Raw genomic sequence first — 27,946 nt, forward strand, 5'->3', positions numbered from 1 at the left:
ACAGACAGGTGAAGCAGGGCAGGTCCGGTCCGGCGCTGCTGCTCCCATATGCGATATATGTGGGCATGTATAGATCCTGCCAATCAAGCGTCCTGTGGCGTGTTTAAGGGTCCCAATATCGAGCGGACAGAGCCGACAGTGGGATTTATAGAAGGAATCACCACGTTCATTCAATAATGAAGAAATACTGAAAGTAAAAATCCAATTTTATAACGAGCATTAAGTCACTGTGTCGCTGATTTTAGTGGACAGGACATTTAGGTTAAGGTCCCGATGTTTCAAGTTTGGGTTTGTTTTCTTTTTTCTTAAAGTTGTTGGTTTTGATGATGTGTTTTGAACTTTAAATTAAAATCCATTAACTGTCTCAACCCCCACACAAAGCTTTTGTTGTCTTTATGTTAAACCGCTAATTAGCGAGATAGGCGTAACATATGTTGCTAACTGTTAGCATTTTTATACTTTTCGGGTGTTTTATTGTATATTTGCTATATTTCGAGTGTTTTTCTTTTCACAAAAGCCAAACCTTCCGCAGTAATACCATAACAATAAATAATAATAAATAAACGTATGGGGGAATCCTGGCAAACAACCGGAATATTCGCGTAAATCGTTCGAATTCGTGTGCCAGCCGCAGACAGGCTGCAGCCGGTCATAGATGCCCCTGCAGAGATGCCCCCTTCCCGCCGCTGGGTGGCCGGGGCAGTTGTCGCCAGCTGATGGTAATTCGGTGGAGCTCCACGTGGTTCTGCCCCGGGTAAAAGCGGAGGAGAGCGCTGAGAGCAGCGAGAAGCTTCCAGAGCAGCAGCATGTCTGTGTACCGCAACTCCGCCTGGTTCCTGAAGGGACTGTCCGAGTTCACCAGGTAACAATTAACTCATTAATATCCTTCAATGCTTTCTGTTCAAAAAGAACTTAAACTCTTCACATTTGTTTTCTTCATTGGATTTCTATTGTTAGATGCTGCAGAAGTGCCCCGAATAGACACTTTTGCTAGCAAAAAGCATGGCTTTTTTTAAAGCATTTGTGTGGAAGAATAAGCTTCAAATTTCAATTTCACAATAATTTTAGGGAATTGCATGATTATTCAAACTTCAGCTGTGTGTGCATCCTATGAATTTGAAAATATCTGGTTAAATATGCAATGTATGAAAAAGCACTTTTGTGTGGGACTCTCTCCCTTAGATCACACCTTTTAACATGAATAATTTGATCAGTACCGACAATGAACTTGTCTGACGTTCACCCGCTCCGAGCGCTTCAAAGTCTAATCTCACGCGCTGCCTGTTTGCCTGGAGCTTCAGGAGCTTCAGGTGGTCTGAAGAGGTGCTTTTGTAAGTGTTTCCCCATCTCCTCTTTGTTCTGATATCGCTCCCCCAGAGAGCTGCCTGGCAACCTGCTCTGACCCTGCACTAATATCTCTCTGCATGACACCATCGAACAGAGCGAGCCATTTAGCTCCAGTTGTACCCCCCCTCCCCGTCCCCTTTATCTCCCCCATCAACCGCCCGCGACAATGGCACCCAGGACAATGAGCTGAATTGAAGTCCCCGGTGCCACACGAGCTCACACACTCACACACAAACGCATCCTGTTGTCGTCCGCTCTCATCTCTGAGATGATGCCAGGCACTCTCTAGTCTTCTTTGTGTTACTGTAAAGCAGTGACGGGTGTGACATACAACACACACACACACACACACACATCTGATGTGTTAAATGAAGCATCTTAAATTGCCTCGAATGCTTTTTCCCTGAAGGAACGCCTTCCTGTCCGCCTCCAAGCAGTTTGTGGAGAAGGACCTGGAGGTGTCCATGGCTGGACGAGCCTTCATGATCACCGGAGCCAACAGTGGCATCGGGAAAGCCACCGCCATGGCCATCGCCAAGAGGGGTAATATTCCTAATCCTTGACTTCCTGCGTGTCTTGCACATTAGAAAACACCGGGTTCAGTCTCTCAAACGGCACACACACTGCAGTAACGCTACCAAAGCTCCTAGTGAGACAGATGCAATTTTAATTGACATTGCAGGAGGTACGGTCCACATGGTCTGCAGGAACAAGGACAAAGCGGAGGAGGCAAGAGCGGATATCGTCAAAGAGACGGGAAATAAGGTAACGCCTCGTCTGAGCTGGCCTTTTCAAAACCAAACATTCATTACTCTAAATGTCATTACAGGAAGTCCATGTCCACATCCTGGACCTGTCGGAGACCAAGAAGGTTTGGGAATTTGCGGAGGCCTTTAAGAGAAAGTACAAGGCCCTCAATGTGCTGGTGAGTCAGATTCTACATGTCACACGGCTTCTGTTGCACCCTTTAATGCACTTCTGACCCACACGAGCTAATTGCCCGTTTAAATGTCTGCAGATCAATAACGCCGGCTCCATTATGAGTCAGAGGGACGTGAACGCCGAAGGGCTCGAGAAGAGCTTCGCCACCAACGTCCTCGGTGAGTCAGTGTCAGAGGACTGATGGGATGGAGGATGAGGCTGGTGATGAAGAGTTCTTTTTCTTCCCTACTAGGAGTTTACATCCTCACCAAGAGTCTCATTCCCCTGCTGGAGAAGAGTGCAGACCCCAGAGTGGTGAGTCCGGTCCTCCGGCTCAAAACTGTGGATCTCTGATTGGGACTAGAGGGGAGTAAAGACGGATGTTTTCTGTATGACGCCACCTGTGCTTCCATTCAGATCACCGTGTCATCAGGGGGGATGTTGGTGCAGAAGCTCAGGATAGGAAACCTGCAGTCCGAGAGAGGGCGCTACGACGGAGCCATGGTCTACGCCCAGCACAAAGTACGAGACGGGGGGCGTTGAGCTTTCACGCCACCGCGGCGCCTTATCCTCCACTCTTTAGCCTCACACGTGTGTGTGTGTGTGTGTGTGTGTGTGTGTGTGTGTGTGTGTGCTGCAGAGGCAGCAGGTGGTGATGACAGAGCAGCTGGCTAAGACACACACTAGCATCCACTTCTCCGTCATGCACCCCGGCTGGGTCGACACTCCAGGTATTTCATCAAGACGCGATTCTTCCAAGTCTGGCGTTCCACCTAATGCTTGTGCTTCGCCGCCACCCCTCCGTGTCCGTCTCCCCCAGCGGTCGCCAACGGCATGCCAGACTTCCACCGCTCCATGAAGGACAGCCTGAGGACCCCGGAGCAGGGGGCCGACACCGCGGTCTGGCTGGCCGTAGCCGAGGCCGCCGCCAAGAACCCCAGCGGTCGTTTCTACCACGGTGTGTGTAATTTACCGGAGTAAATAAGATGGGAGGGGGGTTACGCTTGTGTCTGTTGTTGCTACATACTGTCAGAGTACAAAGTGCACACACACACACACACACACACACTCATACGTTTGTAATATAATGGATAGTGCGCCTTTATTGCCTTTTATCAGAGCAAACCCTTCAGCTCGAGTGCACCAGCCCATTAGGGGCCGGGTGTTACGCCTATTTACGACTCCACCTGTGTTTGTGCACAGACCGCAAGATGGTGCCCACCCACCTGCCGCTGGCCTGGACCCATAGCTCCGCTCTGGAGGAGCAGAAGCTGCTCTCTCTGCTGGAGGACCTGGCCAAGACGTTCCAGCCGCACTGAGAGCCGGCAGGAGGAGGGGGGGGGGCGATGGAAACGCCGCCCAGACCCGCAGCATCTGTTCCCCCTGACTGAGGCTGGAGCCACGTCTCCGCCGCCACGGTCCAGATGATCACAGCACGCCTGGGTTCTAAAAAGTTTGGAGCATTAACACTTCCTGTTTGTAGTCAGATTAATCAATTAACATGCTAAGAAATACATTTTACAGCTCTAAAGCTGATTAAAACTGCTCTTTGTGAGCTTGACTGTTTCCGAGTTTGGGTGTGTGACGCTATTGCGTTGCTTAATGTCGCCGTGCGCACACACACACACACACACAGATGAGTGACTTTATGAAAGCTGTCAGTCAGATGGGAATCTGACGTGACCAAAGTCACTCGTCCGTAACCTTCCCGCTAACGTGACTAACTGCTGTTAGAGCGCCATCTCTGTCAGGCGGTGTCACTTCACTCCTGTTTGTCCCGTCCAGCAGCTTTAAACCAGCCAAACCTGTGTCTTGTGCAGTAAAAGCCTGTTTTAATTAACAAACTGGGTCTCAACTAGTTATTTTTTTAAAAACAAAACAAACCACAAGTCAGTCAAATAGACATCAGAATGATTTATTCTGTTAGAACATTAAGGAGCTCAGCACCCCGACACACACAAGTGAGAATCGGTGCAATAATGTCTTTGCAAATACATTAATTAATTAGAAATGTACATTAATGTTGGAACAGGAAATAAAGATCTAACAAATGGACCGGCTGTTTTAGGCGTTGACGAGTCCCGTGATTAAGAAAAACCTTGTCCTGGTCTGGGGACAGGAAATGAACCATTTACAGCGCGAGGAGATCTTTTGCTTCCTGTGATGTCAGATAATCTGAAATCTACCGTATTAGCTGTTTTCAGCCCGTCCTCGTCCATCTCCTGTGGAGATAAGCCCCCCGCAGCCCCTCTATGGACAACATCTGAGGTCTGAGGAGGAAAGGAAACCAGAGCTTCCGATTGTGAAGCAGCGCTGACAGGAACCCTTGTGACCCAGTGATGCGTTGGGCAGGGCGGCTAGAGAAGCGTGTGTGCCAACACTGCCAATGAAATTAAACATTAATCAATAATATGAGCCAATAAAGAGTCTACAGTGCGTGTGTTGCAGCCCGGTTATTAAAGAACAGAGCAGGAGGGTGTAGTGTTTGTTTATTCATTCACTTGTAATGTGAAGCTATAAATGAAGTTCTGGTTCACAAGCTGAGAAAGAATCAATGTTGATGCGCGGCAGGAAGGGGGGGGGGGGTGGAGAATAAGGTGTGGAAATCCCAGGAGAACATGCTCCAAATGTTTAATAAATCAGAGTGAGGAGGCAATTGTTTGCTAGCATGTTAGCCACGACAGCAACTTGACTGCAATTACTCCACTCAGGCTGCGCAGTTTAAGAGATTTATTACAATTCAACAGAACAATTAAGGCAGGTTTTACTTCAGAGCCTCCTGATGAGCTCTTCGTTGACAGGGATCCTTTCTTAAGTGGGCATAATCAACACACATGCATCACTGGCAGAGCCGTTAGCTCCGGTACACTTGGTACCCAACCAGCCTGCATCTGTCTCAGCGCACAACACTGCAGGGCCTGGTGAGTTTTGCACACAAATAAAAGTAAAACACCATGAACAACAACGGATAAATACTACAAATATAAATATACCTAATTGGAATGTGTTTATAATTTGAGTTCCAACATCGTGACGCTCGTCGTCCCGCTCACGATAAGGCAAGCGTTAGTGTTACGTAAGAAACTAGCCACTATTTACAAGGATGCTAATGGATTTAGTGATGATGTCGAGACTAGTGGGTGGGGGGTTAGAAAAAATATCACGCCGACAGGAAGCACGCATGTCTGGGATGATGGCGAGCAAACAGTCGTCAAGCACCGGCAAATGACTCAAACGGGAAGCCGTGGCGCCAGCGGGGGGGCGGTTCAACATTCAAGGTTCAGAGCTACGTTTACGTCCTCAGGCCCAGTTTCACACCGATCCCGGAGCCATGCGGACGCCACCCTCCCGGCTGCAGGAGGCGGGGGTGCTCCCGACTCCTCGTCCCTTTGGTAACGCATCAACTCTCGCCGCTTATCAACGCTTCCTGGAGAAAGACGCCTCTACCGAGTCATTACACATTAACTACGACCTACATAAAGAGCCCCGCCCCCATGACTATCTACTAATGTAAAACCTCCTGAGAGTTTTTTAAGGCCAACTAGTGAGCAAAGAACAATTAAACGATCGGTTTGATCGCTGAGTCCAATCAACTATTTCCTATACAGAAGCTGCTGGGTTATATATACACGATAGTGGGGCGTATGTACAGTTTACAGGGAGTAATATGCAGTTCAGTGGGCCGCGGTTACAAAGAGGGGACTGAAATGTAAAGAAATGACAAGACAGAGGTGGTGACCTTCACAGAGCAAAGGTCATCAGAACGACCTTTGTGATGGCGGAGAACTGGAAATGATGACATAATGTAAACGCTAGTATCAAGAGCCTTCCTCCAGCTGGAGAAACCACCATGACATGTACACATGAACACACACACACACGCTTACACACACGCACGCACACACACACATATACGCACGCCATTGTGCTTCAGATTCTTTTCCTGGCCAGAGCAAAAGGTCAAAATGGGTAACATTAAAGAAGACCGACTGAAATTAGAAACGGGAACAGCCAAAGGAATGAAAGGATGAAAAGCCACACACACGCACACACACACACATACGCACGCACACACGCACGCACGCACACACACGGCAGGCCTGGCTGCAGGTGAGATCCCAGAAGTTCACCAGGGTGTATGTATTGTACAGGGGGGGGGTTTCCATGACATCGGGGCCGGGCCACTCAGCGTGACGAGAAGCCTGTTGCTAAGCTACAGCCGACCACCTGCGACATATCCCAGATCTGTGGAGACAACCAGCAACACAAGATCTTAACAAAAGTGTGCACGACGCGCCACACATGCACTACCGACGGCTGAGTTAATGCCGACCTTGACGACGCGATCGCTGCCACAGGTGACCATCAGGCCTCTGGATGGGTCCATGTCCATGCGGCTGATGTTGTGCTTGCCCTCATGGAACGTGGCCAACGCCGTGCGACTGCACGGAGAAAACGTTAGAACCTTCTTTTAAAGGAGCGACTGACTTGGGGGAACAAAAACCCTCCACTCACTCTTCTTCTCTGATGGTCTCAAAGCAGGTGTCGCACATGCGCACGGGGAACTCGAAGCCCATGATGGGGTACGGGGAGCGTTTGGAGCTGCACTTCCCGCAAACGGCCTTTCCGCACTTCCTGCAGTGGTGCTGCGGAAACACAGGTGTTGCGTAACAGAGGGAAGTCTCAGGGGGCGGCGCCCGCCGGACGCTCCCTTACCTGCCGGAGCCCGATGGTCTTGCTGTCCCACATCTGCTTGATGTTCCAGAAGAACGGCTGCTCGCACTTCTGACAAGAGTCACTGTCCAACCACTGAGGCGCCTGCAGACACGCAAACACGGTCAAATGCTGCCCCCAAAAACACGGGAGACATGAGAATGGCGGCGCGGACCTCTTCTCTCTGCGTGTCCATGTTCCACACCGCTATCCCTCCATCGGCTGAGCAGGACAGCAGCTGCCGGGTCAGCTGGAGGTAGCGCAAAGCCTGAACGCGCTCGCTGGAGGCCAAGGAGCAACGGAGGAGAAGGATCAGAGAGGGAAAGTTCAAAACAGGAGCAACAAGAGCGTCCAGCAGACTCGCAGCGGCTCCTCAGGTCACAGGGGTAAAACGTGAAAATAGAAACTCACTGATGTCCTTGCAGCAGTAGCGTCCGTCCTTTCCTTCCACCGATGTCCCACATGATGATGCTGTGATCAGAAGCTCCTGAGAACAGCAGCCTCTGGACAGGATCCCACCACAGGGTACCAATACTGCCTGAGACAGTGAAACTGGGTTGAACGGACTCGTTATGATCCAGTCTCTTGGCTCCCTCTAGTGTCAACGGGGAGAACTGCAACAAAGTCTCCCTTGGCTTTAAAATTCTGAGGCTATAAAATCCTGCTTCCTACTAATTTAGCACCCAAATTAAGCAGTGGATTAAGGGAAATTGGAGTAATTAAGCATTATATAATTTTACTGTTAAAATTAAACCTTAATTATAGTCCTACTCATAGGGCTTTTGTACAACCTTCGTGGCCTTTTAGCGTTGTGATGATGGAGTACGTCTGCTTCTCCAGCTTCAGCAGGGTGATCTGTCCTGAACAGTCGCCGACGAAGGCGTGCTGCGTCTCGTGGTCGTACCTGAGCGCGGAGGTCAAGGCTTCAGCGTGAAGCGGAGCGGTGACGCCGCAGCGCTTTGAAGCGCCGCTGAGGAAGGATACTGCAGGCAGGAGGCCCAGGCATTGAAGTAGTGTCTCCCCAGCATGCTGCCGCTCTGGGTGCACATCCAGCTCACGCTCTTGTCGTGGCCGGTGCTCACCACCCACTCCGTCTCCAGGGAGAAGACCATATCTGACACACGGTTCTGGTGGGCTGAAACACACACACACACACACACACACACACACACACACACACAGGCGATGCCGGATAAACAACAAGCTCTTCAGCTGATTCTGATGGAGCCATCTGAAGCTAATTCTCCTTCCTTTGTGCTGGGGATCATTAAATGGAGGCAGCCGTGTTATTAACCAGCTTTAGAATAAAAGTAAGCTAATCCTTTCCTGACATCTTTGAGAGTGTTAAGCCACTGTCGAAGGGGGGAATGCTCAAGGCCAAACTAATCCCACGGGAGCTCGTTCTGTGCCAGGAACTGGACCAAAACTGGACTGTTTTTCATCATCGATGACATTCTTCCTGTTTGTTCCCCCCGCTGCCTCATGACCAGACCATGACTCCCCTCCTAGCTCTCCCTCGCTCCTTCGCTCCGCCCCCGCCACCAACGCGTTCGCATAATAGCCTTTTTTGTCGAATGTGGCAGGTCGAGTGAAGCCGGTGGCGTCTCGTGACTGGAAAACAATGCTGAGCCGTGCGCGGCGTCGAAGAGCAGAGGAACGTCCTGATGTTTTATCTGGCTGCGGCTCATGTGTAAGAGCTTTGGCTCGGCAGCTTCAGCCTGACACCAGCGTTAGAGGGAAAACAGATGGAGCCGTTTTCAGCGCTGACGCGGTCTTTTGCTGTCGAAAACAACTTCTTAGTTTTCCAGTGAGGAGCCTTCGCAGCTGCTGAAAACTGTGTCAAGATGTGAACGTGCCAAGTGCACCACAGCCCAGGATCCGTTTCCACAGCTGAAGTCAGCAAGAATCACACAATCCGAGCCACACTGGTCTCCTCACCTGGGTATGTTTTGACGTGGTTCATCTTGTTGAAATCTTCCGAGATAAGAAACTCCTACAAACAAACACACATAAAAGAAACAAGTCTCAGATCAAACAACCACCCAGCGCCCGTGGCTGTCGCAAGGAGTCCAAATATTGAACAGAAACCAGAAATTCAAGCCTCTTCTGAAGTTGCACGGTCTGAAAAATGCAACGCATGAAACGCTCGCTCACCACAACGGCGCCGTTGTCCTGGCCTATGAAGATGCGTCTGCTGTCATGGTGGTAGGACATGCAGGAGCACGGTGCTGGAGGAGCAGGAGCAAGAGCGTCAGATACCCCAACAGCCGCACCTTCACCCACCTGAGACCGGAGGCTGACTTACATGAGACTGTGTGGTAGATGCTGGGCCAGTACTGACCGCTGTCTCGCTTCAGCCAAACTCGGATGGTTCTGGGGAGGAAGAGCAGATTTAATCAAACCTGACAGAGTTTAAAGGAGTCTAAAGAGAAAAAAGCCAAGTGATACACAGAAAATGCAAATGAGAGCACATGAGAAGATGATGAGTCAATATTCAAACATTCAACTTTGTTCAAGTCTCATTTTCCTGGAATCGAATGCACCACGGTGGCTTTTTGTATTTCAAATATATTCAAAATGTATTTTATAAAGGAACCGAAAAGAAAGGGTTTACTTCCCTAAAGTCAAGCAAAAAAGACCATTAACCTCTAAATGAGGATGTTTCTTCACACCTGCAACAGTGCGAGACAACTCAAAGAATCAGAGAAACAAGCAAACACACGTTTGATTGCATTTCTTTGGCTTTTTAAATACATATTAATTCATATAACATTATTTGGTATCACTAGAACTATCAGAAAATTATGAGACTGAATTAATGCTAATGACATTTATGAGAAATGCCTGAAGGCAAGTCTTCGAGTTAATAGTTAAATATAAAAGTCAGCATGTAATCAATAAATCTTGGGTCGCAAAAACAGCCCAATAAAACAATAACAGTGTCATTTATAGCCCAGCTGTCAGTGGAAGGTTGATTTGTACGCTTTTATGGTCGTCTTACCGTCTTCAAAACACCCGAAATCCTCCAGAATTTCGGTTTTTCTGCCCATTTAAAACCAATACGAGCATTTATGGAGGAGCTTCCAGCAAATAGACCGAGCCTTTAGCCCTTTAGCTACCGCTAGCTCACCTGTCCTCGCTGACGGTGATAACTCCGTCTTCTTTCGGGATCAAAACCGCCCCGGTGACGGCGTCCGAGTGCCCCTCGATCTTATTTAGGAGAACGGGCCTCGCCGTTTGGGGCCTTGAATGTATTTCCGCGGCCATGGTGGGTGGTTGAGCGGAGCAGCCAGTGTTTTCCCTCAGCCGCGTCTCCTCCTCGCTCGTCGGTGGGAGACGATCAGCTGACGCTGGAGCTGCGGTACCGTAAAGAGCTGCGGCCTCGGGGAGCGCGCAGCGAAAAAACACCGAACACGCACCAACTCTCAATACATTACGGTAGGACCTTCGACCATCCCCGTTTGATCCATACTTCTGGTCGGTAATCGCGTAAATCCCAACACAACACAACAACAATCAATGTCGCCTCTCATAAAAACTCAAAAGACGATGTTATAAATATGTGTATTTATTTGAACAAACACAAAGCAAGTGTGATAACAGATTTCCTCTGGAAGGTAAAAAGTAGCAAGGCATGTCGTTCCAGATGTGGCGCACAACAATAATATGGAATGAAACCAGGCCAGGGAGACGGCCACACAACTGGAACTGAAATCATGAGAAACTGATGACTGATCACTCCAGAGCTTCAAAATACACATTGATGTTCAGGTTTTTAAAAAAATAAAAAAATCCCAAAAAGTCAATTAAAAAAAAGCAGGACAATTTAGTCTGCAAGTGTTATGAACAATAGCAAAAAAAAAAAGTTTATAAACATCTGCTCTGCACATCAGTATATGCCAAATTGTGTGCATGTATGTGTGTGTGTGTGTTCATGCATGGCAGAGTAGAACGTTTCCTGCTACGTGAGGAGGAAGTGAGCGGCGGCGCAGGTCTCAAGGCTGGTTAATCTGACCCATGAACAGAATGGTACCTGGGGGGCAGAGACGGAGAACACAGCGGTTCAGAGGGGGCGGCTTGGTTATCGCGCTTGCTTTTATCATGCCTCACCTGTTGGGTTATGTCTGATGAGGAAGAGGAAAGGTCGGTCCACGGACACCCAGGGGGGAGAGGATCGAGCCATCAAAATGGCAGCTAAAAATAAGATTTGATAAAAACGAGATCAGCGGAGAGGAGACGAGGAGCGGAACAGCGTCAGAGGAGCGCGGATACTCACTGGTGGCAGCGGACGCTTTCGTCCCGTCTTCGTTCACTTCGATTTTGGCTTTTTGCAGAGCCTTCGACACATACAAGGGCTTAGCACCTGAGGAGACAAACGGAGTTTGACGCTTCGCTACAACCTCGTGGCAACGAGGCTGTTACGTCTCGTCCCGCCACCTGATGGCGCTAGAGGGCTAAAAACGCAGCATCAAATGTGTGGCTGTCCCGGTTCAGCTTTTCTTGTTCAGACGTCCATAAATAACCTGCTTAAATACATTTCATTACAGTCTCTCTTTTACTCACTGAGGTGTCTGAAGTCAGCGCGCTCCACGCTGAACATGTCCGTCAGTCCCAGCGCCAAGAGCGATCCTTTCAGGTCGACCTCGGCGTCCGCGGTGAACCTAAACACGATGATCACGCCGCGGTCACACCTTCTGCCGGGTTATTAGAGCGGGTGGCGTGTTTGGGTCTTACTTTGGGATGAGCAGGCGGATTTTCATCATGTGCATCAGTTTGGTCCAGTTCTGCACCGAGGCCGTGCTGATGGTCGGGATGATGTGGGACAAGGGGGTGTTCTCCTCGGAGGGCAGGGCGATCAGCATGCTGACCGTGTTGCCGTGATACGGCAGCTCGATCACCTTATATTTCAGGCCCTGGGGCGTGGTGACCATGCCTGGGTGAGCACAGGAGAGACCGGGGCTTAATGGTTTCAAAGGTCACGGTTGAGTCTAAGGATGGAATCCGAGTCATCCGCTCTTATAACGAGGATTCATTTATCATCTTCTTATCATCCGTTGCAAAAGTGAAATGAGAAATCGCCGAATAAAGGTGATGAATGAATCGTCTATCTAAATATGTGCGAGTCAGAAGTTATTCATGGAGAAACATCTGAATCAGGCTCCGGGAAGCTGATTTATGGTCGCTATAAAACGCACACTTTAAGAAAAACTCTCAGCAAGTGGCCAAATATTTACAGTCCAGTAAACACGCAGCAGGAAATGAAGAAGTCATAATTCCGTCTGCTTAAACCCTCTCCCTCCACAGCATTCAGCATGCTTACACAACTGACGGCTCTTCTAAATATAGATGTCCCACTGATATCTTTTCATTTCGCTCAGTAAAGTCCCGTGCATGCGACGGGCCTCGGCCTGCACCCCCTCCCCTGGACAGACTGACATTTGAATAAAAGCTGCACAAAAACACTGGATAAATCCAAACACACCGACTGGTTCGGCCCAGAGTGTGTCAGATATTCCAATACAGTAAACAAAACCCCACCGTGTGTTACAATTAAGCAACCGTCCACAAATCCCGCACGTCTACAAGTGACTCATAATTTGTGCCGGGTGCCCTGCTATTGGCAAAAGTCGGGCATTTGATTTGCCTGCACTCCCTCCTCACAAATGATAACCCTCTGCAGATGAACCCTCCAGGAGGCTTTAGAGAGAAAAGCTCCTCTTCGCCATCCTGCCGTGCGTCGGATTCAGGTTTTTAGACATCATCATCAGAGGTGACTCACCGATGTTGAAGACGGAAAGTTGGGACATCATGGGAACTTTATGCACGGTCCCGTCGCCGCTGGTGAAGGGCCTCATCTTGGTGTTCTCTGGCTGGAAGCGGGACTTCCACAGGCCTTTGAAGTAGATGGAGTTGAGAGCCACCAGGCGGGTCAGCGCCGAGTCCAGCATGTCCGCTTTGACCAGGCTGGGGATGTGACCTGGATAAATATGCAACGGAGCGACATTCGATCTGGTAAATCAGCCTCATCAGCACAGATGAGTAACGACACAAGATCTAGGAGCGTCGCTCCAACAGAGAAAACCTTCTGGCGTCCACAGACGACGGAGATTGGAGAAGAGATACAGATTCTTTTGAACAGATAAAATAAATAGGGACTCCAACCTTTGGTCTTATTGCTGACCCACTTGTTGATATCATCTGCTGCTTTCGAGGGGTGTCTGAAGTCCAGGCTCCTGCTCTCACATTGGAAGTTGGCTTTGTTGGTGGCTACGAAAGCCTCCTTCATGGGGAAGCCCTCCTTGGTGAACATGGCGTTAGCAATCAGCAACGAGTCTTGGTTGGCCTTAGCCGTCAAGGTCTTGTGCAGCTTCTTCAGCATCTTGTACGGCCCTGCGCAAATCAAGTCAATTCCTGTTGATTTCAGATTCGCGTCGGTCAAATGTTCACACAGTCGGGGGAGTACCGTTTTTCTTGTAGCGGAGAGCAGTGAGGACCTGCTTCCGAGTCTCTCCGTGAGCACCTGGGAGCAGCATTCCAAGGATAGAGGCTACACCGTGAGGAGACAGCACGATATTGTCCAGGGGCCTGGAGCGGACCTCCTGCTGAAAGACCTGGATCCCCAGATCAGAGCCCCGTTCCCCATAGGAGGGAGCCTGAGAGAGTGCACCCCCGTGGCCGCGGAGGACGACCAGCCCAAACAGGCACAGGAATGAGAGAGTCTTCATTTTTGCTCCCACACCTGGTAGGAAACAAAGAGCAGAGCATCACCTTGATGGCAGCCCCCTCCGTTCACGACCATCTCGGAATAAATGCCCCTGCATGTTTAACTTCCCGACTGAACTAAAACCTTTCAGGTTATTCTAGTCAAGCCCTTCTATCTCGACCCACACCACTGGGAGCACTGGAGTGGGTCGCCTGAGGGACAGAGCTGCTGGTAATCAAGCTGTAAATTCCAGCATGGACTGCGGGTTCGGGGTGCAGCCCCTGTGGCGATAAGACTTGTGGTGGAATCGCTTCTTGCTTCTTCTCTGGCGAAAGTGACTCCGTTCATAAACTGTGGCGAGCACGAAGCTGCTTTTAAGGGTCTCTTTTGGTGGAATTTCAGAGAATTTGGAAGGATCAGTTGCAGTAAATGCGCGAATTCTGTTTGAGGATTCTCCCAGAAAATGATAGCATCGCGCGTCTGCGCCAAATTTACTCAGCACATGAAACAAAGGCGTGAGGAGTTTGGATTTTTAAAAGGAATTCTCAACAAAAAAAGCAAGAAAATGGCTTTTTCCAGCAACATGCGAGTTTATCCGGAGCTTTAGTTGTTAAACACGCACTTAAAGGCAATGAAGCATTTTGTAATTGCGAAACTATTAAGTTACTGATGTAACTAAAACAGAAAAGTCAGGTTGCTCGAGTGGCACCTTTAAACATACATTAAAGCAAATTCTTACTTATAATGTCGCAACGGTAGTTACGCAGGTAATTTTTTTTTTACTTGGTCGTCTTGCGGAAGACGGTCGCAAAAAGTTTTTCTCCCGTTAAGCCAAAACGTGGGAAAGATTTAGTTCCAATGCAAGTAAAACGCTGTGTGGCCCCAGCGATGTTCCACCGATTTTATCCGACTGACCTCCGCCTTCAAACTGAGCAACCGGACCCGGAGAGGCGCGTCTCTGTCAGCCCGAACCAGGAATAAACCAAGACGAGCTTCCGGTAGTCTTTGCAAAATAAACTGCACAATTGCGAAAGACTGGTCACTGGTGTATTGACGTAAAACACCCGACTCCACACCCCCACACACCACAAGTAAAAAAATATATGAAAGGGCTTTCTATCTTTACTTCGAATGACACATTGTAGTCTTTTAAAGTAAAATTAAAGCTTATACGATCAACTTCCGGTAGCGTTTGGCTACGTACCGCCAACTTGACGCGGTCCAACGCGTTAATAACAGGAAGTGATTAATTACACTGGCTTGTGTTGTTCCGTGGAACATCACTGTGTTCATGAATCAAACTGAGTTCATATCTAATTATTAAGAGATAAGCGTTTTAGGTTATTTACTAACTTCTGCTTTGGGACATTGCTAGCCATTGCAAAATAGGAAACTAGCTGGTTTTCCCCTCTGATGAGGTGATGATTCGGATGGTCCTGCTCACACCAAGACAGACACACACCTGAAAAATGTTTCGCCTCAATTACATCCATATACATGAGGAAAAAAAAGATGTGCAGGTACAGTAAAGTCAATCAGGGTCGCTTTTATTTTATCCAATTTTTCAACATTCATGTGTCATTGGTATGCAACGTTGAGGACGTCGCACCTGTTTTTAGTTAAACTCTAATCATTAAAATAAGACCAAGCTTGTGCCAAATGACCAGAGGTGTGACTGCCAACACACCATTCTGAGCAAATTATCACTGGGAAATTGGTCTTCTGGCAGGTTTTGTGATTGGCGCATCAAAATTAACGACCTTTGTGCCAGCAACTTGACATTCTCAGAGCCTGAAAGTCCGTCAATCTGAAACTGAACCACCAATAATAGAAAAGCATAGATGAAAAAGCAACACCAAGATTTTGCCGGGTCGACCTTTTACAGTCACGAGAAACGTGCAACTATTCTGCATTTTTAAATCTTTTGACAATCAGAGATTTGGGATAAAATAGCTTTTATAAGAAAAATAAAGCATTTTCCAAAAGAGGATTTTATTTTCCAATCTTCAACGTGCATTCATAAACGCGGTTGTAAGCTCAAATGTCTCAATCTGTCAAAAGGTCTCATCCGTCCAGCCATGAAACAGCCTGATCACTCAGCCAGTCAGTCATTGCTTCAGCCACTGTTGGAGGATAAGAAGATGTGGTCCCGGGCCAGAGTAAGCTGGGGGAGATCCTCACTCCTGGCAGGATACATATTGGCACAGTGAGCCGTTCCTGAGCATAGGAAATATGTCAATATAAGGTTATTAGGGGAAAAAACCAAGATCAAACAGGTGGAAATGATTAATTATTGCTATTAAACAATCAACCATGATTTAAATGATCTCGACTCAAGAATCCTGAAATAAAATCCCCAGTGAAAAACAATTATAAGGTGGATTTTTTTAAAATAGCCATTTGTTTTGGCGCCCAACGCAGCAAGATTTCCAAACCTTCGAGCACATGTATTTTCCACCAGGGGGCGTTTTAATCAAAATACATTCATGAGACAAGTATGACAGTTAATGGAGGATGGGTGTGTGGAGTTCTCACCCTGGATAAACACAGCGGGCAGGTCCCGGGTGATGTCCTGGGTGATTCCCAGGGCGTGCCAGGGGTCCACGTCCCCGTTAGCAAAAACAATTTTGCTGGAGCGGATGTCATAGCCGCCATAATACTCGTTCGTCTGGGCCACGGCCTCCGCCACCATCTCTGCACTAATGTTGTAAAACTGTTCGCACTGTTTCACCTGAAACCTAAACAGGAAATCGGGGCTCCATGAAACAGGCAGAAGAGTGTAATAAAGAAAGAGGCGATGCTGACGGTACACACATAAGAGGGAAGCCGGTGAACGGCTGGTTGGGGGAATCAGAACTCTGGAAGAATCCAAATTCAGCACAGGTCTGGTAGACCCACTGCCTCCCTGAGAACACACACACACACACACACACACACACACACACACACATAACAAACTGTCCCCATCTCTGTGTCATGTCCAGTCAGTGGAAATTTTCAGACTCCACACAGTCTGCGTCCATTTTTATCCCTCGTAAAAATAAAAGTCACCACTTGACGAGCTACAGAAGAATGGGAAAAACACCAAGTGCGCATGATAAACAGCACCTACCTCCCCCTGCAGCCGGCCCGTCCCACGACGTGTTGGTCATGTCTCTGACGTAGGCATCGAAGCTGCTGTCCAGGCATTTTATTGACAGCGTGTCCAGCATGAAGCGCGCCACTGCGGCGTAGCGGGCGTAGGGCTCCCCCACAGAGCCGTCCCTCATCATGCCACACAAGACCTTGATGGTGACGTTGGTTCCCACCACACCCTTAACAAAGGTCAACCAAGGCGGATCAATGGGACGATGAGACCCTTGAACATTAGGATTGATGATAATAGGCCCTCTAGAGGTTTCCTGCTCTCCCACCATTTTATTTTATTAGGCTGAACCAAAAACTAATGTTTGATGCATGTTGGCGCGGTGGTTTCCCACCTTTGGAGGAAGACGAGAGCGCTGTGTTCATTTTTAATGTCAAGTATTTGCTGTGCTAACGTTGCTTCATTGCCGTTTAAATCTGTGAGAACCCGTGAATTCATATGAAAGCTACAGAGTGGCAGCATTTGAATAGGAAATAAGAAACAAAAGCCAAATAAATCCAGGTGTCAACATCAGGTAGGAAATTCTCTGCGTGCTTCCACAACTTTAAACACACATCGTCCAGCTGCTGCCTGACATCCAGACTCCCTGCGTCCTTCCTGAGCCAAACAAAATGCACCATTGGAACGTGGTTACGTTTGTTTTTCCAGTAAGAAGTGATAGCTGGGAAAGGAGAAACTGTCTCCACTTGCTCTCCAAGCTGTGGTGTTACATAATGTACCAACGTATTTTATAAAGCAGCCCATTGATAACCCCTCAACTGTGAAGCCACTGATTGAGTTACCCCTCAGCTCCAGATCTTACCAAAAATTCCTCACCGGTATCTAAAATCTCATCACTTTCTCCACACCGAGCCCTTTGTGTCAGAGGCAGCTGTTGCCTGTGTTTGCCTGACGGTGCTGCGGACCACTCTGGGGTTTTTCAGAAGCCTCTTTTTCGCTAGGGGCGACAGGAAGCCACAGAGACCATAGAGTCTTTTGTTAGTTTTTCACATCAGCTTATTGGTAACCAGACTCATGTCTCCTCACAGCACCAGGGGGACAGAGAGGGTGGAGAGAATACAGGGCTAGCTGCTAAAATAGGCACAAAAAAGGGAAAGGAAAGACACACTATCCCAACAGACAGAACAAGTAATTACTTTAAAGTCTGCTGATGCTAAAAGCTTGAATACTGAAGCTGTATACTTGATACATGTATGTATTCTTTTAACTAGAGGGGCTAAATTAACTAGTTAAAGTGGGGAAGACAGGTTAACTGAGCATGTAACAGTGGGACTGTAGATGCCTGGTTATATTGCAAGAGCAACTCTAGAGCCCCTCTGCACCCCTGGGCCTCTCCCTTTAAAACACTGCAGGTTTATTATTCTCCCTGAAGAGTTGTTGCTGTCCACAACCCTGCTCATAACTGCCTGCCACTGAACCAGGAGACACCAGGTCAGCTGCTGACCTGTATCAGCTCCGCACAGGCTGTCCCTTTCTTCCCCTCCCTCTCGCCACCACGGACAGACAGTAATATTTGTCACTTCTCACCTCAAATGCTCGGTTGTCTTCGTTATACTGGACCACGTCCATGAAGTTGCCAGCCAGTGTTTCCAGGAACTGAGCTGAGTCCATCTCGGTCTGGATCTGCAGTTTGGAACACAGGCTGGACAAGAGGAAAAGCCAAAGCTGGTGTTAAAGTGCTTCCCTCTCCATCTCTTCACATTGCAAAGCACTCAAATGAGCCAAAAACATTGAGAAGTCATTCATTTGCCACATTAACGGCTTGAGAATAGTGTTTTTCTAGTGTTATAATAAGATTTTCCTATTAAAGAAAACAGCTCTAGAAGCGTCCGTCCGATTTAAACATCAACTTTTGAATTGCACAATGATGAAGCTCTGGACTGGAAATAACAGGATGACTTTGTGGCAGCTGTGGAAAAAATCATAAAAAGAGGGCTTGAATCCTGCTAGAAGTAGCAAAATTTTATACACTGGCCCTTGGGGAGACCGCTAATCAATGACTGACATGCTGCATGGTTATTACGAGCGTGGTGGCGCGCTGGTAGAGTCGGCTGCAGCCTTTACGCACCGACCTGTCAGGGTTTGCTGGCTCCTGCTCACGCAACAAACTGTGATTCATTCACCTGTCAAATGCAGCACTGAGGTAATCAGGTGGAAATAAAAGCGACTCTTTCCCGTTTCCGTGGGCGTGTAAAGCGGTAGACACAACACGCCGAACCAAACAGAGACGCTTACGCCATTTCTTGGCACGTGTGTGAGCGTCTGCAGGGTGACAGATGCTCGCTACGTGCTGAAAATAGAGGTGAAATATTGTGCTACGTGAGTCAGACGCCAGACCACCTTTGTGACGCGGGGGCGTGTTTGTGCCTGCGTGACGAGGCGTCTGCAGCAGCGGCCAGGGAGCGACACGCAAACGTGGTTACAGCGGACACAAAGACGGGGCTTCAGGCCGCAGCTACCACCCCATTACGCAAGCTCGTCAGTCACCTTCATTCATCACGCTGACCGGCTCAAACAACTTAGAATACGCCAATGACGCGTTCAAAGGAAGAAAGCTGCCTCTTTAATTCCATTATTCTGCCACCTGAAACTTTCCTGCCCGTGTGTAGATCCAAGAACGGTGCCCGTCTGTGTTTAACCTTAACAAATGTTATGTTGCAACACTTTAGAAAGATAAACTCAGAGTGGACTAAAGAATGGAGAAGGAAGGTGTGGCCACCGTACTTGAAATCTTTGGTGATGTTGTCGTAGGTCTTCGGCTCCTTTAGAAGCTCTGCGAGGGTGTCGGAGGCCTTTTTCACCAGCAGGGGGCACTCTGCGTCCACCGAGGCCAGCGAACGCCACACAACCTCCAAGTACTCTGTCCGAACATGGACGCAGAAAGGGAAGTTGACACTTAAAGCACTTGAAGAGACGGCAAAATAAAAGAAAACTTCGAGTTATGGGAGAATGCAAAAGTAAACGTCTAGCTAAGCCGAGTTGTCTGGAAATGTTTAAAAGAACATGACGCAACTCATTACTCTCAACCAAAGGGAATTTCCTGGAATGAAACCTGGAATATTTCTACGGGGAGTGAAGGATAGTTGTGTCTTAGAGGAAGTAATAGTCTGTGCTGCCATGGATACCTGACACCAGTGCACGTGACTTTCTGAATGAGGCAGAAGTGTGTGTGTGTGTGTGTGTGTGTGTGTGTGTGTGTGTGTGTGTGTGTGTGTCGGCATGAACGTGTGCTGTGGCAGAGCACAGATGAGGTTTAAGCTACACAACATAGCAGGTTGCTTTATGATTGATCACAGCCCCTTGGCTCATAATCATTCAGAACCTTTTTGATTTATTTTGCCAAAAGTCGGAAAAACAGACAAACGCCGGCTGTAACCTGGTAGCGGTAATAAAAGTCAGGTTTTTATTTAAATTATGATGTGGGTGGCTGTCTGCGGGAGCAAAAAAATGTTCCTCCTCCATATTTCCGCATCAGCCCAGAACACACAAACAGAATTGTTATTAACTTTCGAACTTTTGAAAACGACAGCGATGCAAATCCAGACTGTAATTACTTGGTCTTGGAAAAATCCCCGTGGTTTCCCCACAGCCATTTAAAGATGTGCAAATGTGTTTAATAAAATGTAATTGGCGTTCCCACGGTTTTAAAATGAGACTTGTGTAAATGTTGACCGTTTTCATACCTGGGAAATTAACAGTGGCGTGAACAGGTGCACTGGTGGCCACAGCCGCATGGACCATGTGAGGATACTTCAGCCTGAACCAAGCAGCCAGAGAACCCGGGTACGACCCACCAAATGCCACCCACTTGGCGTTGGTCAGCCCCAGAGCCTCTGCGATGGTTGTTCTGAAATGCGCCAGGTCTGCCAACGCCTGGCGGCTGCTGAGGAAGCGCAGGTTGTCTGTGCTGAGGTCACTAAATAGAAGAAATAAACTGAGTTTCACTCGTGCATTTTCCTGACAGGACCATCCTGGGAATGCTGAGTGCCATCTAGTGGTAGAAGTGTTCGAAAGTTCTATTGCTGTTAGAACAGCTGTGAGAACAAATGTTGCTGTGTACATTAGTAATCTAAGAGAAGTGACTTACTTTTGCAAATATTATCAAACCTTTAAAATCTGGCTGATAAAACACAGCCTTTTAGTGGGTGCAATTATAGACCAGGAAGAGCTAATACAAATCATGATACGCTAAGATTAATATTAAAACTTAAATGATCTGGAGCCTGTGTTGCATTCAAGCCAAGACACTCAGTCTCATACACGACAGGTGTCTCACTAAAAGCTATATGTTTGCATGAAGCCCACCTGGTTGGGCGGCTTTTTCCATAGAAGCGGTGTTCTAACATTAAGCAAAGAGCTCCCAGCTTCTCAGCATAAGTGAGCCAGGTGCCATGCTGCATCCAGGCTGGATTGGCTGGACCTTCTCCACCTATCATTAGAAACACCGGGCCATCGGGCTTGTAGAAGGCTTGACTCAAAAAGTACCTCTGGTGAGGAACAGGGAACAGAAACAAGAACATTGAAACACGTGGATAAAATGTTTGAATTACTTGGAAGCATGCAGTGAAGGATCGCGCTGTAGAAGTAACAGCTTAATTTACAGTGTACATTTCAAAGGTATTCAAGACAAACTGATACTTGCTTGTTTCCACTCCCTGCTGTCTGCACTGAAGTGATCCAGTCTTTGACTGAACCATTGCTCGTCAAACACTGGTTTGTGACCAATTTCCTCCTTCGCTTTGAACCGAGTGAAGCCTTTAAACGCTGCCCGTCCTGTTCCAAGCAGACAGCACACTGAAAGAAACAGCAAAATCCCTTGACAAGAGAGAATATGGCACTTCCTAAAAGCCATGTTGACCTGAGTGGGAAACGGTTCAGACTCTGACCATGTGATTATATCCAGGTGGTCATGTGACAAGCGAATCTGCTACTTTAAAAGTGTGGGAGATTTCAATGTTTTGGCAGTTCATCGTGTAACATCATACAAAACCTTGTCAACATATTCACAATATAAAAGCAAATAAGGTGATAATTTAAACATTAATTGACTCTGGATCTGAAACATAATGATCGTTTATAACGTATTTGGATTAAATTTGTATGATAAATTCGAAACTTCCATCGTTTATGAGGACGTGAAGTACGCACCACCAACAATGTGACAGTCGACCAACGGGGGGCGATAGAACAAAAAAAGAACAAATTTGACACCGTAGAAGAAGAGACAGCTCGCGACAGCATCCTTCAGTTCCGTTTGCTAATCGAGAGTTCACAGACAGCCATGGAGGAGGCAAAAAACAAAGAGAAAAAGACAGAAAAGGCCGATGAGAAGGAGAAGGAGAAGGAAAAGGGGCAACAGCCCTCAGCTAAAGACAAGGATAAGAAAGAGGAGCAAGAATTGGTGAGTTTGCGGCTTTTTCTCATTCAATGATGTGCTAACTATGCTGCCAAAGAGCCTCTTATTTCGCCTTAGTCACTGCCGCTTTGACAACATGGTTAGGCAGGCCAAATACACTGCCACTAAAGATCGGTATATTAAACTACTCAAATAGTTAGACTCTTTCTTACTGAAGCAATGGTTTTGTAGATAAGTTAGAACTCAGTTGTTTATCTTGAAGGAACATAACATGGACTATTCTCAGAGTTGGTTCCATTTAGCTTAGCCTTAGTTAGCCCGTGGGCTAATGTTAGCTTGCTAGGTGTTACCGCTGCTGCCTGTGCTGTCATTAGCTGTGCTCCCTGACGTGCAAACTTCAAGTAGTCTGCTTCAACTTGGGTACCTCAGTAAATTACAGTCTTCTGGAATGAAACATTAAAACAACTGCCACGAATGTAATGATATTCTGCCAGCTTTGGCTCAGTATAGTTGGGCGAATAGACCTGTTTGGCTTCATCGTTTCTGCTAGGCATTTCATAATCACAATGAAAAGCTTGGTCCCAAAATATATTTATAAAGGCATATGAATCCCATTATTTCAGAAAGACAAATGATGAAAAAGATTAGTCCTAGAAACCTTGGTACTTGTAGAAGATCTTTTTTTTGCATTACGAGACATGAAGCAACAGTCAAATATTTACTTGATGTCAGGGACAAGATTGTTCATGTATTTTCTTTTTTTGCTTCTCAGTCTGAAGAGGACAAACAGTTACAGGAGGACTTGGAGATGATGGTGGAGAGACTGAGTGTAAGTGTTTGGCCTTTCTCTATATTTTCTCCTTGATGAGAAAGCATAAAATACACTGATGTTTCTCTGTGTACTTGCAGGAAAAGAACACAGCTTTGTACCATCCTGCTCTGGAGGAGCTGCGCAGGCTGATTCGCTCCTCGACGACTTCCATGACCTCGGTACCCAAGCCCCTCAAGTTCCTGCGCCCACACTATGGCAAGCTAAAGGAGATCTATGATGGCATGGCTCCTGGAGAGAATAAAGTAAGCAAAGATTCGATTATGGTGTGCCCCATAAATGAATCTATGGTCAATGGCAATCTATGGCAACATTTCTGATTTAATTTCTACATTTTGCAGCGTTTTTGTGCTGACGTGGTGTCGGTGCTTGCCATGACCATGAGTGGTGAGAGAGAGTGTTTGAAGTATCGTCTGGTAGGCTCTCAGGAGGAATTGGCCTCCTGGGGACATGAATATGTCAGGTAAGAAGGTTGCTTGGTTACTGTTTTAGTCCAGAAAAGTAGGCGTTTATGGACACACGTTCTGATCTTTAATGTTGTCCTTTCAGGCACCTGGCTGGTGAGGTGGCTAAAGAGTGGCAGGAGGTAGAAGAAAATGACAAGACACAACAGGAAATGCTACTAAAACTTGTGAAAGAGATTGTCCCTTACAATATGGCCCACAATGCCGAGCACGAGGCCTGCGATCTGCTGATGGAAATCGAGAGATTGGACATGTTGGAGGACTACATTGATGAAAACGCTTATGGCAAAGTCTGTCTGTACCTCACAAGGTAGTTTCAGCACTAGACTCCTGTAACTCAACATTTTACCATACCTGTAACAAATATTTAATCTCCTGTTGTTTCGTCTGCCGCCCTCCAGCTGTGTGAGTTATGTTCCTGAGCCAGAAAACTCGGCGCTGCTGAGATGCGCCCTGAACATCTTCAGGAAATTCAATCGTTACCCAGAAGCCCTGCGCCTGGCCTTAATGCTCAATGACGTTGAGCTGGTAGAAAACATCTTCACATCCTGCAAAGACATGTAAGATTTCAGTTTTTTGTCACAGAAAAGTCGTCATTTTCATCCCGATGTCTGGTGGGTTTAGTATTTCAAACTTCAAATGTTTTTGATGGAGGTCTTTTAAAGATGAAAACATGTTTTTATTAGGCCTGTGTTTATTTCTGTTGTGGTTCTTTGTCCTGTGATGTTACACAGTTGCATCTGGGATATTAAAAATAAACCCTCTTTGTCTCGCAGAGTTATCCAGAAGGAAATGGCTTTCATGCTCGGTCGCCATGGCATGTTCCTGGAGCTGAATGAGGACGTTGAGGACTATGAGGACCTGACAGAAATCATGTCCAATGTGCAGCTCAACAGCAACTTTTTGGCCTTGGCCAGAGAGGTCAGAGGAGCAGAAGTGTTCTGTAATATGGGATTAATGAGTGGATAGAATCATTTCTCTCATTGGAAATCGAGGTGTTTCTTCAATAGTTCTTAAGTTATAACAAACATCTTGTTCTCACAGTTGGACATAATGGAACCCAAAGTCCCAGATGACATCTACAAAACCCATTTGGAAAACAACAGTGAGCCTGCGTCTTTGTTTTTAGGATAATATAATGTGATCATTGTGTATTTGCAACTTTTCTTGAACGTGTTAAAGATGCTTTGGTATCTTGTATGATCTCTCAGGGTTCGGCGGTAGTGGCTCCCAGGTGGATTCTGCTCGCATGAACTTGGCCTCGTCCTTTGTAAACGGCTTTGTCAACGCAGCATTCGGACAGGACAAGCTGCTCACAGATGACGGCAACAAATGGTTGTACAAGAACAAGGACCACGGTAAAGGAACACTCGCAGTCGTAGACGCCGCACCAGTCGTGCTTCAGGTTTCTAGTTCACGTTCATGACTGTGCAGCCAGTAAAGATGGAGTAAATGTCCACAGGCATGCTGAGCGCCGCAGCCTCCCTGGGTATGATCCTGCTGTGGGATGTGGACGGTGGTTTGACACAGATTGACAAGTATCTCTATTCCTCTGAGGATTACATTAAGGTGAAGATCACACTGTCATTTATTTACATCAGAATAACACATTGCTCCTGAATCACAGTGTCTTCTGACTCCCCCTGTTAATTATTCATTGGATTAAATGTCTCCTCTGTCCCCTCAGTCTGGTGCTCTATTAGCCTGCGGCATTGTCAACTCAGGAGTGAGGAACGAGTGTGACCCTGCCCTTGCCTTGCTGTCTGACTACGTCCTCCACAACAGCAACATCATGAGGATAGGAGCCATATTTGGGTGGGAAGAACCTTCGCATAAAACCAATCAAATTGGTGAGAATCTTACTGGCGTTGATCTTGCCACACTGAATGTTTTGATCCTGCTTTCAGCCTGGGCCTCGCCTACGCTGGCTCCAACAGAGAAGATGTTCTGTCTCTGCTTCTTCCCGTCATGGGAGATTCCAAATCCAGCATGGAGGTGCGTCTATAACGATGAAATAACCCCGATGCGCGTGTTCATCGTAGCAACCTTAACGTGCGTGCCTCTACTCTCCAGGTGGTGGGAATAACGGCGATGGCGTGCGGCATGATTGCAGTGGGGTCATGTAACGGTGATGTGACCTCCACCATTCTTCAGACCATCATGGAGAAGAACGACACGGAGCTGAAGGACTCGTACGCTCACTGGCTGCCTTTAGGCCTGGGACTGAACCACCTGGGTAAGAACAGAATCACTAAGAATGACAGTCTGTATCTATGTACATGCGTGTATAGCTAATACTGCTGGAAATATTCTTTCTATAGGTAAAGGAGAGGCCATTGAGACGACCCTGGCAGCTTTACAAGTTGTACCTGAGCCTTTCCGCAGCTTTGCCAACACATTGGTGGATATCTGCGCATACGCAGGTGAGTTAGAAACGCTGCTGCCCTTCAAATCTGATTGATTGGCAGAAAGTCAAAATGGCGCTGGAGCCAGCCGCAGTCACGTTAAAGGTCGATGTAATGTGGCTGCAGGCTACTGATGGAAGTTTGGGTAGAAGTGAACTTTAACAGGTGTCAAACACCTTTTCTTTTCTTTTTTTTGGTCCCGCTTGTGCAGCCTGGGCTGGCCTTATCTGTAATCTGTAATCTCCACCTTATCGCCTCCATCTCAGGTTCCGGTAATGTGCTGAAGGTGCAGCAGCTTCTGCACATCTGTAGCGAGCACTACGAAGCCAAGGAGAAAGAAAAGGAGGACGACAAGGAGAAGAAGGATAAGAAGGACAAAGATAAAAAAGAGTCCGATATGGGTTCCCATCAGGTAAAGAACTTTCCACACCAGTTGTTTGCATCTCGGTTCTTTTACCAGATCAATTAAAGCTTGATTTGTCGTCGGTTTTATTCCTCCTCTCAGGGTGTAGCTGTCCTTGGCATCGCCCTCATCGCCATGGGGGAGGAGATCGGTTCTGAAATGGCCCTACGGACGTTTGGGCATCTGGTCAGTTTACCATCAGTCCTGTTCCTCCTCCTCCATTCTCTCCATCGTCTGGTTCACAGCTGTTGCCACTTATTCTTAACGCGTTTCATGAAGGTGAATTTTCTCTCCGTCAGCTGCGTTACGGCGAGCCCACCCTGAGGCGAGCAGTGCCCCTGGCCTTGGCTCTCATTTCTGTGTCCAACCCTCGCTTGAACATCTTGGACACCCTCAGTAAGTTCTCCCACGATGCCGACCCCGAGGTCTCGCACAACTCCATCTTCGCCATGGGCATGGTGGGCAGCGGTGAGTCCTGTTAACGCCGCCTAGAAGCTTTAACCAATCCAGACAGTTTCCCCTTTGCCGTCTCTTAATTGCGTTTCATTGCTCCAGGCACAAATAACGCCCGTCTGGCCGCCATGCTGAGGCAGCTGGCCCAGTACCACGCCAAAGACCCGAACAACCTCTTCATGGTCAGACTGGCTCAGGTGCGCGGCATCATAAAGGGCTTAAGGGCGTAAGAACGGGCCGAAGACGTGGTGCTCTGGAGCTGATATTAACCTTCTGCTCCTGTGCTCCCAGGGTCTGACTCATCTGGGCAAAGGAACACTGACGCTCTGTCCCTACCATAGCGACCGGCAGCTCATGAGCCAGGTGGCCGTCGCCGGGCTGCTAACGGTCCTCGTTTCCTTCCTCGACGTCAAAAACAGTGAGCCTCTTTTCCTCTCCTTACACGTTAAAGAAAGGCTTCCTCGCTCGCTTCTGTGCTCATGCTCTCCCCGGTGTCTCCTACAGTAATTCTGGGGAAGTCTCACTACATCCTGTACGGCCTGGTGGCGGCCATGCAGCCACGCATGCTGGTGACCTTTGACGAGGAGCTGCGACCCCTCCCCGTGTCTGTTCGCGTCGGACAGGTGAGACCGTCCTCACTCCCTCGTTAACGGGGAAATGGAGGTGAGGGTTTTTTTTAAACTGCCTGATTTGGTTGCAGGCTGTGGATGTGGTGGGCCAAGCGGGGAAACCCAAGGCCATCACAGGCTTCCAGACCCACACAACGCCCGTATTGCTGGCTCATGGAGAGCGGGCGGAGCTGGCCACAGAGGAGTATCTTCCTGTAACACCCATCCTGGAAGGCTTTGTAATCCTTCGCAAGAATCCCAATTATGAAACTTAGAGACCACGCCACGAAATAAAAGCTTGTTCCCACTGGCCTCTTGCTCAGTTTTTAAGGGTATCCCTTCATTGTTGTCCTATTTTGGGGGTTTTTGAATGGATGAAAAGAGCAAAGCAGGCCTTCTCCTTCTGTCTTCTGTCACCATCCCCAGCACTCATTAAAAATGGATGCTTTGGGCCTGGTTAATTAGAGTGGGCTGACACATGGAGGGTAAAACTGGGACCTCGTCCACTGCATCAATGGTTTCCTCCTGCTCCAATTTCACTCCATCTGTCCCACAGGAATCAAACTGGAGAAGGGGATGTTCACCAAACTCTAATTATC

The 27,946-nt window shown here is 47.8% G+C and overlaps 5 protein-coding genes across 9 annotated transcripts; 2 read left to right on the top strand and 3 right to left on the bottom strand.

The window, feature by feature from the left end:
- The first annotated feature begins 702 nt into the window (after positions 1 to 702).
- dhrs12la (dehydrogenase/reductase 12-like a) lies at positions 703 to 4,112 on the top strand. The gene is made up of 10 exons (XM_057050415.1): positions 703 to 862; positions 1,757 to 1,890; positions 2,030 to 2,112; positions 2,177 to 2,272; positions 2,366 to 2,447; positions 2,522 to 2,583; positions 2,686 to 2,790; positions 2,909 to 2,999; positions 3,089 to 3,226; positions 3,472 to 4,112. The coding sequence occupies exons 1-10, from the start codon at positions 807 to 809 to the stop codon at positions 3,585 to 3,587; spliced, it is 963 nt and encodes a 320-aa protein (XP_056906395.1). The 5' UTR covers positions 703 to 806; the 3' UTR covers positions 3,588 to 4,112.
- A 50-nt stretch (positions 4,113 to 4,162) lies between these two features.
- wdfy1 (WD repeat and FYVE domain containing 1) lies at positions 4,163 to 10,332 on the bottom strand. 3 transcript variants are annotated; one of them, XR_008953113.1, is made up of 13 exons: positions 10,112 to 10,332; positions 9,287 to 9,354; positions 9,136 to 9,209; positions 8,920 to 8,974; positions 7,966 to 8,116; positions 7,773 to 7,885; positions 7,393 to 7,519; positions 7,157 to 7,262; positions 6,985 to 7,086; positions 6,784 to 6,914; positions 6,602 to 6,710; positions 6,312 to 6,513; positions 4,163 to 6,036 (listed from the first exon to the last, which is right to left on the bottom strand). XR_008953113.1 is itself a non-coding variant. In XM_057050411.1 (12 exons), exons 1-12 carry the CDS (start codon positions 10,246 to 10,248, stop codon positions 6,454 to 6,456), a joined length of 1,233 nt encoding a protein of 410 aa, XP_056906391.1. In that variant the 5' UTR covers positions 10,249 to 10,332; the 3' UTR covers positions 4,163 to 6,453. The 3 variants fall into 3 exon arrangements, 1 of the variants encoding a protein (XP_056906391.1); XR_008953112.1 differs by having other exon boundaries at positions 6,124 to 6,513; XM_057050411.1 differs by having other exon boundaries at positions 4,163 to 6,513.
- Positions 10,333 to 10,533: 201 nt separating this feature from the next.
- serpine2 (serpin peptidase inhibitor, clade E (nexin, plasminogen activator inhibitor type 1), member 2) lies at positions 10,534 to 14,720 on the bottom strand. Of its 3 annotated transcripts, none has more exons than XM_057050413.1 (9): positions 14,600 to 14,720; positions 13,445 to 13,720; positions 13,144 to 13,371; positions 12,761 to 12,958; positions 11,716 to 11,914; positions 11,545 to 11,642; positions 11,258 to 11,344; positions 11,092 to 11,175; positions 10,534 to 11,014 (listed from the first exon to the last, which is right to left on the bottom strand). In XM_057050413.1, exons 2-9 carry the CDS (start codon positions 13,704 to 13,706, stop codon positions 10,977 to 10,979), a joined length of 1,194 nt encoding a protein of 397 aa, XP_056906393.1. In that variant the 5' UTR covers positions 13,707 to 13,720; positions 14,600 to 14,720; the 3' UTR covers positions 10,534 to 10,976. The 3 variants fall into 3 exon arrangements, with proteins under 3 accessions (XP_056906393.1, XP_056906392.1, XP_056906394.1); XM_057050412.1 differs by having other exon boundaries at positions 14,424 to 14,659; XM_057050414.1 differs by having other exon boundaries at positions 14,468 to 14,606.
- A 490-nt stretch (positions 14,721 to 15,210) lies between these two features.
- Positions 15,211 to 21,737, bottom strand: prss16 (serine protease 16). Its single transcript, XM_057050410.1, is given in 10 exon segments — positions 15,211 to 15,821; positions 15,824 to 15,901; positions 16,220 to 16,422; positions 16,499 to 16,589; positions 16,797 to 16,998; positions 18,357 to 18,471; positions 19,554 to 19,689; positions 20,513 to 20,745; positions 21,135 to 21,316; positions 21,472 to 21,737. Coding segments are annotated over 10 exon segments (1,479 nt in total). The 5' UTR covers positions 21,682 to 21,737; the 3' UTR covers positions 15,211 to 15,792.
- A 265-nt stretch (positions 21,738 to 22,002) lies between these two features.
- Positions 22,003 to 27,657, top strand: psmd2 (proteasome 26S subunit ubiquitin receptor, non-ATPase 2). The gene is made up of 21 exons (XM_057050408.1): positions 22,003 to 22,230; positions 22,958 to 23,014; positions 23,095 to 23,259; positions 23,356 to 23,477; positions 23,564 to 23,788; positions 23,880 to 24,038; positions 24,255 to 24,399; positions 24,523 to 24,583; positions 24,690 to 24,836; positions 24,941 to 25,047; positions 25,166 to 25,293; positions 25,386 to 25,473; positions 25,552 to 25,714; positions 25,800 to 25,901; positions 26,150 to 26,295; positions 26,389 to 26,472; positions 26,586 to 26,754; positions 26,842 to 26,936; positions 27,031 to 27,157; positions 27,244 to 27,362; positions 27,440 to 27,657. The coding sequence occupies exons 1-21, from the start codon at positions 22,111 to 22,113 to the stop codon at positions 27,620 to 27,622; spliced, it is 2,712 nt and encodes a 903-aa protein (XP_056906388.1). The 5' UTR covers positions 22,003 to 22,110; the 3' UTR covers positions 27,623 to 27,657.
- The last annotated feature ends 289 nt before the right edge of the window (positions 27,658 to 27,946 follow it).

The sequence above is a fragment of the Takifugu flavidus genome, chromosome 12 (genome assembly GCF_003711565.1).
Source record: "Takifugu flavidus isolate HTHZ2018 chromosome 12, ASM371156v2, whole genome shotgun sequence".
Lineage (NCBI taxonomy): Eukaryota > Metazoa > Chordata > Actinopteri > Tetraodontiformes > Tetraodontidae > Takifugu > Takifugu flavidus.